At 51.3% G+C, this 11,864-nt stretch overlaps 1 protein-coding gene across 1 annotated transcript in view; it reads left to right on the top strand.

Moving 5' to 3' along the window:
- Positions 1-2,370: 2,370 nt before the first annotated feature.
- The window catches only part of LOC122390883 (NADPH oxidase 5-like), a 35,591-nt gene continuing 26,097 nt past the window's right edge, over positions 2,371-11,864 (top strand). Inside the window, exons 1-3 of the mRNA XM_043384310.1 lie at positions 2,371-2,502; positions 4,052-4,145; positions 5,346-5,567. Coding sequence (XP_043240245.1) covers positions 2,414-2,502; positions 4,052-4,145; positions 5,346-5,567 — 405 coding nt within the window. The 5' untranslated portion in view covers positions 2,371-2,413. The remainder of the gene's footprint in view (positions 2,503-4,051; positions 4,146-5,345; positions 5,568-11,864) is intronic.

Genomic DNA, 11,864 nt, shown 5'->3' with positions numbered 1-11,864 from the left:
TCTCTCTGTCTATCTCTTATCTCGTCTCTCTATCTCTCTCTGTCTCTCTCTGTCTCTCTCTGTTCTCTCTCTGTCTCTCTCTGTCTCTCTCTCTCTCTGTCTCTCTCTGTCTCTCTGTCTATCTCTCTCTCTCTCTCTCTCTCTCTCTCTCCCCTCTATCTCATCGTTCTCTTCCTCGCTCTATCAGTTTTTTGGTCTCCCTTCTTTCCAGCCCTGTCCTGTTTCCTTCTTCCTATTCCCGCTTGCCCGTCTCTCCCACGCTCTGCCGCACACGGTGCCGCCGCTCTGCCATGACCGCCGAGACCGGCGCTATCATAGCCCCTGAACACCTGCGGTCTGACGACACTGAGCTCGAGGGAGAGGGAGGGAGAGCGGTCGGCGGAGCGGAGCGGCACCTCCAAACACCTCCACCTATTGATCCCACCGGCGGCGACCTGTTGCCGGCCGCCGCTGGCTTCGTCTCGGGCCGGCCGGTCTGCTCTCCGCGCACTGTCCCGCGCCGCTCCTCGCCTCCTTCTGCCCCCGCTCCGCCAACTCGCAGACGGCTCATTAATTATGCGCGCTTGTCGCAGTCGTGAGCGGCTTCGTTTGGCGGCCATCCCGTTGGGACAGCTGGCCGCCGCTGTGACCGGCCCGGTCCGGCGGCGCTGGCCGGCCGGCCGCGCGCCGCTCCCCAGAGGGGGTGCACGGGGCCAGAGCATGGGTAATTACCGCGCCAGTGCAGCCGGACGGCCACCGCCCGGGGCCGCTGATATACAAACACGGCCCGGATGGAGGCCGAGTGAAATGCGACTCTCAGCCGCTACTGGATTAGTTGATTTAGAGAGTATGCATTGTTAAATGTAGCACCGTGGAATTAAGCAATGCAACGTGCGGAGTCGGATGCAAAACAACGATTAAAGGGACTATCCCACCTTCTAAAATGTTGTTAAAACCAGTTAAATTGTGCCCGACTTTATAGATTGGATGACCAGGAACACGGTTCTGGCATTTATTTTTCATTAAACATCTTAGGCTTCCCATATTCCAAACACAAACTTTCAAATATGTGACGTCACAGCCCAAAATTACCTCCTTCCCCAGGCCACATTACTGTCATAAAGCTGATTCTTTTTACTCTGTAGGCACCACAACAAAGTTCAGACCAAGTTTTAAGCGATTTTTCAACGAACAAACCCATTTAATCAGAATGACTAAACGAGGTGACGTCACACTAACGATCGCTCCATGTTGAAGATAGGGCCTTGCGCAAGGCCCATTTTCAAATGAAGGGAACGAATTTCTTCAACACCAAGAGGCCGCGGGGGTTGCAACCTAGATAGATAGTGGTTTCTGAACCTCGCCGCAAACTTGGCTATCTCAACTCAAACCCCATGTTAAAGGTGGGATAGTCCCTTTAATTAGCTGAATTGAAAGACGAAACTCATTTAGAACTTTTTATTAAATACATGTCTACCGACATGTTCAGTTAGCTCCTGGATGAAAAGATAGGTAGGTAAGTTGCCATTGTCCTACAATGTCACGTCCTTTCTGGCTTCTGAGTAGCTTTTCCGGTTATTTCCCATTTCATTTCAGGTTCATTGTCTGCCTTTTCACTTCTTTTACATTTCATTTTGAAAGTTGTTATCACTTATTTGTATTTATGCTCAGTTTCCTTTCTAGAGTTTTAATATATACTTGCTCATTTGATAGGGCTATATATGAATAACGATACCGCTCCAGCTTGAATAACTCCTCTTCTATCCAGCTTTCTCATTCTCGCCTTCCCTCGCTCCCTCCTTCCCTCCCTCCCTCCCTCATCTCCGACCCGCGGCCCGGAGGCTGTTTATCCCGGCGCGGCGCGCCAGTGGCCGGTCTCTGTCGAGCTCCGCGCCGCCGCGCCGGCTCTAATCGCCTACAAATGACAGCCCGTCGCGCGGCGAAATAGTGCCGGGTCCGACGTCCCGCCGGCCCAACAGTCTACAAATGGCCCGGAGACCGCGGGGCGCGCCTGTATTAGACGCCGACCGTCGTCCGAATGGCCGCCAGAAGCCGGCGACATAATTACGGACCGGTGTCGGCACATAGCGCATGGAGCGGCCGCCGGTGAACGCAGGCGATTACTGCCACTGCTGTCATCGGCTGGAACCCGCTGCATACAGCCGGCAGGGGACACGGTGATGCAAAACGTGTGCTGATCACCAGCAATGTGTAGTGAGAGAGGGACAAACACACATGTGAATGATTGGGTTATCGGTCTGAGCGCTGAGCTTACACCTGGGAAACATAACATTTCCTGACTAAAAGGGAAAATGGCTTTCAAATTATCAGTACGTAATTCACTGATTAGTTCGCTGTGTTCTAATGCCTGTGTGTACGACTGTTTGCAGTCGCGGCTCCGGTGGACGGAAATCGTCTGGCGCCCCCGGGCATCATGTTCAACAACAAGAAGCAGCCGCTGATGAAGGCCCGCTCGCTGCCGGACATGGAGCACAGGATGAAGAAGCGACAGAAGCTGCTGCTGTAAGTGTTAGTGCTGCCTCGGCAAGGAGCTCGGTGACAAATGGGTCTGCTTTTCATCAAAACTTGTGATGGGTTATTTATACGATTGGTATCAAGGTGTTTTTGTTTTTGTATCATGGTGGCTGGTCAATTTATTATTGAAAGCCGGCAGAATTTGCCGTTCAATCAAAGGGTAAAAAGGCAGGTGATAAAACTTGAATTACGTGATAGTTAGGCACTAAGCACACAGTTAGTGACATTCAAGGATATTAACTATTTATTTCGAAATTAGAATATTGTTAGCGACTACCTCACCAACTTAATAGATCTGTCACGCTATCTTGTAAACACTTTCCAATTAAGTACGCTCATTAAGGTTAACGGCTACATGTTGTCCGCTGCATCAAGAACATTTGACCACCTATTTGTCTACTACATACCCACACCCAATAACTGTATCGTAAATTGATTGAATAGGTCCCAAAATGATTGCGCCGGTTCGGCCCGTGACGGGGGCCAGCCCCGGTCGCCAATTGCTGTTTTTGTGTGTGTCTGGAAAGAAAAGTTGATTGTGTTTGTTCGAGGGAGGCGCAATTAATCCCGGTGGCGGCGCTCCGGTAACACAGAGACGCCAAGCCACGGAGGCTCACTGGGACATCCCGCGCGGCTATCTCTGGGACATCCCGCGCGACTCTCTGGGACATCCCGCGCGACTCTCTGGGACATCCCGCGCAGCCCTATTGGACATCTCGCGCGGCTCTCTGGGACGTTCCGTGCAGCGCACTGGGACATCCGGTGCAGGCAGCGACCGCACGATTTATCGCTTTTTAGCACCAAATATCAATCACTAAAAATTGCAACTAGAAATATGCGTATAATTGTATAGCAGTATACGACGTATCCCCCACCTGAAGTATAAAGAACGCGTGAGTGATCCACCAAATTGATGTAAATAACATAGTGCAACTGTTTTCTCGTCCGGCAATAGACGATTCCCCCAGAAAATTACAGGTGGATTGAGACAGTAGGATGATCTTTCCCAAACGCCCTCTGTCTCCCGAGCGGGCACTCTGTCCCGCGGGAAATTCTCTCGGCGGCTAGTGGCGAAGGCGCAATTGAATGTGGCCGGACCAGATGAAACGGCGGTGCTCATCGAAATTCCACAACAATAACCCGACTCCGCCGGTCGGCTATGGACCGAAAGGCGATGAGAAACGCCCAAATTGCGCCATCTTGGGACACATTGCACTGTATTGAGTGCTCACTTCGAGAGCCTGGTGAAGTTCGCAACCCGAAATAGTCCTTGCCTCACTTCTGCCCACTCCTTTTCACTATTCGCAATTCGTCCCTTTTCGTTTTTTTTTTTCTGTCTCTCTTTCCATCCTTCACCTCACTTCAATCTCCTCTCCTCTTTGGCTCCGGGCTTTAGTGTGACGGAACTGCCGAGTGCCCAGTGCTGAGTGCCGAGTGCCGAGTGCCGAGTGCCGAGTGCCGAGTGCTCAGTGCCGAGTGCTGAGCACTGAGCACTGAGTGCCGAGTGTTGAGTGCTAACCGTGTGACCGCTCGGCAGGCTCCGCGGCGAGATGCGCTCCAACTCCGAGACCAAGTTTGACGAGACGGCCCTGGCCAAGGCGCGCAACCAGCTGCAGAACATGCCGTACATGGTGAGTCCCTCGGAGGGCGTGGCGTGACGGCAGCCTCTCCCGCCCGGTGCCGACTGTTTGCCCGCTGACACCCCCCCCCCCCCCCGTCTCGGGCCGGTGCCGCGACTCTAAGCTGCACTCCCAGTTCTGAGACGGCACGGTCTCGGACGTAATCTCATCCAAAGCTCTCCAATTTCAGCGGTCACCCCGCGCTCCCGAGAAAAACTAATAAAACGAAATCATTTAGAGCTCTTCCTTTCTTTGATAGTTTGCTGCTGACGCTGCTCCTTTGTGATTACTTTTTCCGATCCTGATTGCGCGTTTCATTAAAATAGTCGTCAGATGTGTGTTAGGCGCGTCACGCGAAGGCCAGCAGTCGGTGGGCTCTGCCGCCCCTCCGGGCCTGTCCGCTCCAGACGGGAAGGGAGGAGTGCAGAGCTGAGAGGAGCAGGGGAGGAGTGGAGGCACCGGTGCCGCGCGGCGGCTCGGGATTCGTCCGGTGACGAACGGCCTCCATATTTCAGTCGGACCACTCTCACAGCGGCGGCGCGCGGCGGCCCGCTTTACTGCCACACCTCTGTCGGCCCCTATTGATCATTTTCCGAGAGTGGCACCACTTTTTATGACAACGTACTCTGATAATGGATCCAACTGATCACGCTCTGGAAAACCGATCTCGTAACTCATCTCCGGAGATGCCATTTGAACCGGCATGACTTTCTGGGGTATTTGATCGGTAAAATGTGGTCGTTACGTGTGATTTGAGACGTTAGCAGGCCGTTTAAAAATACCATCTTATCAAGGAACTTGTTATAAAGGACTGCCTTTCAAAAAACACCTGCTTTACAATAAAAAACGGCTTTCTAGGATTCACAATAAATATGTGAATTTCGGAGCTACAAGGTTTTCAGTTTTTTCTTCATTTAGTTTATAGCGAGTTCCCTGGTCAGAGAATTCATGTTTTTCGAGGCTCTTGATAATTTTTTTATCAAGTGATGGTAATAGCATATGATATGTGACTTATTTTTCGTTAGGTACCATGTTACGGTTATATTTTGCCACGTTGTAACGGGTCATCGGTTGATTTTAGCTGCAAAGAAATTGCGTAGGTACAGTAAAGACAACAAATTGGTCTTCACAGAACATTTCATCAGACGCAAGTTTTTTTGCTTTCAAAGATGCATTCCGATGAAATCCTAAAACACGACCTCTCTCTCCCAGAATCCACAGAACAAATCGGTGGCCAAGAGCTTCCGCTACATGCGCCGCAAGCCGACCATCATCGCCTTCAAGACGCCGTCGTCGGACAGCCTGGCCGTGGACGAGGGCAGCCGCACGCCTCGCAACGAGAGCCGCGAGGCCAGGATGGAGGAGGGCCGCTTCGAGGCGGCTGCCATGACGGAGGGCGAGGCCGTCCAGTACCCGGTCGGAAAGCCGCTGGAGGTGAGCAGAGCCGCTGACGAATGGTGTTCGGGAGCGATGGGGTGGAGCTGAGGGCGGGGAGCGAGGGGGAGCTGCGAACGGAGCTGAGTGGGAGGATAGGCGCAGCTGAGGCCTCTCCTGCCGCTGCTGCTGGTGGTAAGGGCTCAGCTGCTTCGCCGTCTGCCGGGATAAACGGGTTTCCGCTACATGCGCCGGAGCTAGAGTTCACAAAGTGCCCTCTTCCTCGCCTGCCACTGCGCCCCTGCGGCCAACGTTTACGCTATGGGTTCCACTGGGATGGTCACCTAAATGGACAGCTGGTCAAGCCTGTTTGACCGTCACTTACTTGCTCAACGGGCAAACGGAGAGGGATTTGGTAAATGGTTACACCTCCGTCTGACATTTCCTGTGAAAACTGACCTTTTCGTAATAGCACTATCGTGAAGTGAACAGGGTGTGTGCAAACAACTGGATCAGACTTTAATAGCTCGCTGATCAATGAAGCTAGCGTACACCGCTAAAAGGTCAAAAGGTGACAGCTATAATATCTCAAATAAAATATCGTACCCTGAGTTAATTTCATCAGAATAATTTAATCTATGGCAAATCCTATGTTTATAATGGGTTTGTGTAAATGTTAGTACGAAACGCCTGCCCGTTCAGCTACAATTCGTACTATGGCAAATCATTTAGGTAAACAATCGTCAAAACATGTATGATTTAACAAAGATTTCAACTTTATAAGCCTGTAGGTAATGCTCCATACAGTCTGTATGTACATGTAACGCAGATGCGTTACATTTTTTTCATCTTTCATGCTGAACTGCAAGCTGTGCCACAAGCTGAAACACGGCCATCTGCGAGCGCCGCACAGACACGGTCAGCCGGCTAAATCGGCTGTGATACCCTCTCTCCGTCCCAGCTGGCGTCCACACAGACGGCGCAGTCGGCTCTGACAAACAGGGGTCCTCTATAGATGACCACCCCACTTCATGAGAACCCGGATCTGAAGCCAACAAATAGCATACCGAAACGCACTATCCTGCCGGTGTCGAGCCATTAATCAGTTTAGCCGTTGGAAAACAAGACTCTGTCCCACGCTCGGCACCCCGCCAGAAGAGAAGAACAAGGAGAGGGGAGTGCAGACCGGCCCTGATTTGAACCAAAACAAGAAAGGGGAGCGGGGACCGACCCGGTTTGTACGAAAACAGGATGAAATGAACTCGGTCACCGCCATGGAAGAAGGACACCTGGCCGGAGACATTCAAAGCAGGGGGGAGCGCAGGACTAAAAACAAGAAAGGAGGGCGCAGAGCCGGCCGACACCTGGCGCCTCAGGCGGCGCAAATCGCCGGCGGCGAGTTCCATCCGATCGCTGCGTGAAAGGGTGCGACTGCCATGGCCGGGGGTGCCGAACTTCAGCAAATCACGAACGTTTGAAGGCGGAGCCAAACGCACTTTCTGAGAATGGAGGACGAAGATTGGACAAGGAGATACTGCCCGGCCCTCTGAAGTATGACGTCATCAAAAGTATAAGTTGATGAAACGGAACTGGAACGCTCTCTGGCACTCTCTGGGACGACTGATTCGGCGCCTCTCGCACTCTATCGGCCCACGTCTCTCGTCTGACATCGCGGACAGCCCACGAGACACCAGCGGCTGGCATCACGGCGCCGGCGGCGGCTCTGGCCGCCGGGCCGGGCGCTGGACGGACACGACCATCATGTCAGCGACTCCATCTCAAGTAAGGTCACGCGGTGAACACGGGTGCGCACCTAGTCCCTAAATCCTTCAAGTAACCCCCCCCCCTCGTTACTGCTATGTGAGCCACATTATATTCCCCTTTTTGGTGTCGTCCGCAATATTTTAGGCCATTCAGTTTAGTTAGCTCAATTTATTCTTGGGACTTTCAGTCTAGGTAGCTTAAGTTCACAATTCGATTCGGTCAATTATGTAACTGTGCGCGTGGTGCGAGACGCGTGCCGACGTGGACCCTCGTCCGGCGCCCCGTGGTGATTAAGGCGGACGGAGGGGATTATGCACCGTGGGGAGTCGGGAAAGGGACGGGCGACTGTGTACCGCACCGCGCGGCTTGTGGGGCTCAGTTGATGGGCGGCCTGGGCCCAGAATCTTTCCTTTAAATTTGACGTGCAAGGGAATTTAAGGTGTTGCGTCGGAGTATGTAAATAAATGGGACTTGTAAATATTGAAATACGATTGTGAGTAGTGCTGAAGGGGCAGGGATCGGAGGATGGAGCATAAAAGGTCATATGCTAACCAACAGTCAGAAAAGAGGTCGTTTCCAAGGTGTCTGGCCAGAGTAATTTACAACGATCAGTTCTCTTTATCTGCTGATTTTACACAGTGCACAAAGCGATTATACACAACACATACAGACCTCCCTAGCCCAACCGATACTGGAGCTCCTCCGGTTGACTCCCAAATGCCCTTGCCAGTGGATTTCCTGGCACTACATCCTCCCCAAATTATCCCACGGTCCAAACAAAAGCGATTACACACACAATACACACAGGACCTCCCTAGCCTAACCGATACTGGAGCTTCTCCGGTTGACTCCTAAGTGCCCTTGCCAGTGGATTTCCTGGCACTCCATCCTCCCCAAATTATCCCACGGTCCAAACAATAGCGATTACACACAATACACACAGGACCTCCTTGACCTAACCGATACTGGAGCTTCTCCGGTTGACTCCTAAGTGCCCGTGCCAGTGGATTTCCTGGCACTCCATCCTCCCCGAATTATCCCACGGTCCAAACGATAGCGATTATACACAACACATACAGGACCTCCCTAGCCAAACCGATACTGGAGCTTCTCCGGTTGACTCCTAAGTGCCCTTGCCAGTGGATTTCCTGGCACTCCATCCTCCCCAAATTATCCCACGGTCCAAACAATAGCGATTACACACAATACACACAGGACCTCCCTGACCTAACCGATACTGGAGCTTCTCCGGTTGACTCCTAAGTGCCCTTGCCAGTGGATTTCCTGGCACTCCATCCTCCCCGAATTATCCCACGGTCCAAACGATAGCGATTATACACAACACATACAGGACCTCCCTAGCCCAACCGATACTGGAGCTCCTCCGGTTGACTCCCAAATGCCCTTGCCAGCGGATTTCCTGGCACTCCACTAATCAATTTACCAACGGTCCGCACACAAGCAACACACTAGACCTTGTTGCACACGAAATATATGTAATTTTATTCTACATGGACACTGCAAGGGATGGAACCGGGGAGATAGATGATGCACGTCACGCCCCTGTGCGTGGAGAATCCACCGACGCGGCTACGGGTTAGGAGGGAGATGAGAAGCGAGTGAAATGGAAGAAGACTGTACACGTAGAGGAATCGGATTTACTGAATGAATTTCAGCTCGGATAGACCCCACTTAAATAGTAGGCCTCGCTTGGGTAAGCCCTGGATACGTGCAATAAGTCGCGAAGTGAAGAGAAAGGGTGAGAGCGAGTTGAGGATCGATTTTTGAGGATGAGTGCATAGCCGACGAAGGCTAATCCGTTCGGTCGCCGGCGCGGGCCCCATAAAGCCGTGGCTATACGGAGACGATGCAGGCAGCCCGGAGGGACCTAGTGACCCCGCCCGGTTTTAAAAGATAGGTTAGGTCCGCTATCGGTCCATTGAGTGATCAGCGCAGGATGACATTCGATAAGCGACGTAGGTAGTTTCGGAGGTGGTTAGGACCCCAGGCGTCCCAGCGAGGAGACGTATGCCGCCGGTTAAGTAATGTCCCGCGAAGAAACGTGTGATGCTGCAGGACGGGGGTGAACATTAAATACCAAAGCATGCGAGTCGGGTGATCGCGGTAAGTCGGTACTGGCCACCCCGCTGTCAGTCGATTTACTCCGGCCGTGCAGCGGTCATTTCGGTTAGGTCTGTGACGACAGCTTAACTACCAGCAACGGATAGATAGGGCTTCGGGCACCTATAACGCTGGTAGTCGTGGATTGTGTGAAGCCAACGGAGGCTCACCCGTTCGGTCGCCGGTGCTGTTTCAAAAGCCGTGGCTATACGGAGACGATGCAGGCAGCCCGGACGGACCTAGTTACCCAGCCCGGTTTCAAAGTTTAGATAAGCCCACCGCGGGCCGTGGTACGCTTAGTTTCGTTTTCTTATAGGCAATTTGGCATAACTGGTAGTCATGGATTCGTGTAAAGCCGACGAACGACTAATCCCTTTCGGCCGCCGGGGGCTGGCCCGAAAACCGCGGCTATACGGAGACGACGCAGGCAGCCCGGACGGACCTTAGTTACCCAGCCCCGGTCTCAAATTTCAAATAAGTCCCCCGCGGAAACCGGACTACACAGTGTCCTGCGAGCCGTAGTCTCGGAACCGCTGGCCGAAGGACATTTATGTTTTTGTGTAGGTGATTCGCCATGGTGATGGGATGGACCGCAATAAGTCGCGTAACGCGAGGGTCGAGTGCCGAAATCTGTGGTGGGTCGTATCTCTAATTGTGTAGCGTGAGCATTATGAAGCGTTCGTTTGATGTACGGAGCATTGTGGTTATGAAGGGATAACGGTTAATGAAATCTAAGGTCAACGACTTAATTACGACTTGCGCACGCCTTAGCACCACCGGGGGAAGTTAGGCAAAGGGGGAGGGATCAGAGATGGTTAACTCTGATAATTTATAAGGTATGGCTGGGCGTATGACAGAAATGAGAGGGGACGGGCAAATGAACGTATGATTGGCATGTATATCCGGTGGGAGATAACCCTCAGCTAGGACGGGTGCTGTTGTTTGAGAGTGGGACCTTTGTTTAGTAGGGTTGGGTTCGTATTTCAATATGATCAAGGATAATGGGTTATTGTTTATCCCTCCTCCCATTCCTTAACCCTGGCCTATGTGTTTCCGATGATTGATCGCCCCGGAAAGATAGAGTCAGAGTCGGAACGGGTTCGCGAGGGGCTGGATACAGAGATGGGCTTCTAGGAGCGCACCGACGGAGCTTTCTTGCTCACTATCGAAAGACACTGCCCGGTTAGCCCCGCAACGCCGCGAAACCCCGCTACATACAGCCCACCGCTAAAGTAATGTAGGGTTTTACCAATCTCAACGGTTGGCTTTGACTGGCAATTGTTTAATGCGGAGTGATCGAAAAGAAGATGTCAATAGCTTAACCTGCGCCCCGCTGGGCTATTCAGCCAACGCGCCCTGCTGGGGGGGGGGGGGGGCAGATTCTGCCCCCCCCCCTGTCTAACTTCCGAACCGATGGTCGTAGAAAGACGGGGAAAACGGCAATCGAAAGCTCTCAACAAGGCGGATCTTAAGAGCCCAATTTTTTTGCTTCAGTAGGTCAGAGGTCAGGTCAAGGTCAGGTCAAGGGTACAAAATGCAAGTTTCTACAGTATCGGCCCTGCACCGTAGTTGCCGAAGAATGGACTGAGACTGATTGCCCAAAACGTGTTCTTAGACTGCCAAGACAATATTCGTTGCATACAATGTCATTCAAAGGTCAAGGTCAAGGTCAGGTCAGGTCAGGTCACCAAAAACAAAATATAGAAAAGGGCATGTGCGACACATGTTTCATGGGCCATTTTACTCGTAGAATTCAATAGGCACACTCAATAAGTGATATGGACCACCTCTGGATGAATTTCAGGTCGAGGTCAGGTCAAGGTCAGGTCAAGTGAGGTCAAATTTTGAAGTTGGTTGTTAAGGCCTAAAAAGGTGTCTATCTGATGCAGTTTTTCACGGCGAATCGAATGGTGCTATTTTTGTGTCCGTACGAGGTCTAGAACTTCCAAAAAATCATTTTTCAAAATTTTTGTGTGTCGTGACGTCATAAAATTTTGAATAACTCCCACATTTTTGAACCGATTCTTCTAAAAATTGGTATGTAGGTGCACATAGACCACTTCTCTGACATATATTCCGGTTTTGTCGATACACTCAAAATCTTGGATTTTATAATTATTTTCCCAAAAAAGTCAGTTTTTTGAAAAAAAATTTGGGCCAAAATCCAAAATTTTCAAAAAACCGAGATAGCTATTCGATAAACGAAGTAGAATCACGTATAACCTTTTTTGTTACGTCTTGATTCCTTTAAAAATGAAGATGTTAGCGGCGTTTGAAATTTTGCCGTTTTTGAGGCGAAAATGGCGAACATGACGTCACTAAAACGTCAATTTCTCAAAAAATTTCCGACGGATTTCGCTCAAATTTTCAGGGAACGTGTCAAATTGATGTATGATAAGGTACTGAAAGTTTGACGTCGCTGGCGTAACGCGTTTAGAAGTTATTGGCGAAAAACGGGAGGGGGGGGCAGAT

The sequence above is a fragment of the Amphibalanus amphitrite genome, unplaced genomic scaffold, assembly GCF_019059575.1.
Source record: "Amphibalanus amphitrite isolate SeventyFive unplaced genomic scaffold, NRLGWU_Aamphi_draft 000413F_arrow, whole genome shotgun sequence".
In the NCBI taxonomy this organism is placed as follows: domain Eukaryota; kingdom Metazoa; phylum Arthropoda; class Thecostraca; order Balanomorpha; family Balanidae; genus Amphibalanus; species Amphibalanus amphitrite.
This window is presented reverse-complemented; position numbering and strand designations above follow the sequence as displayed.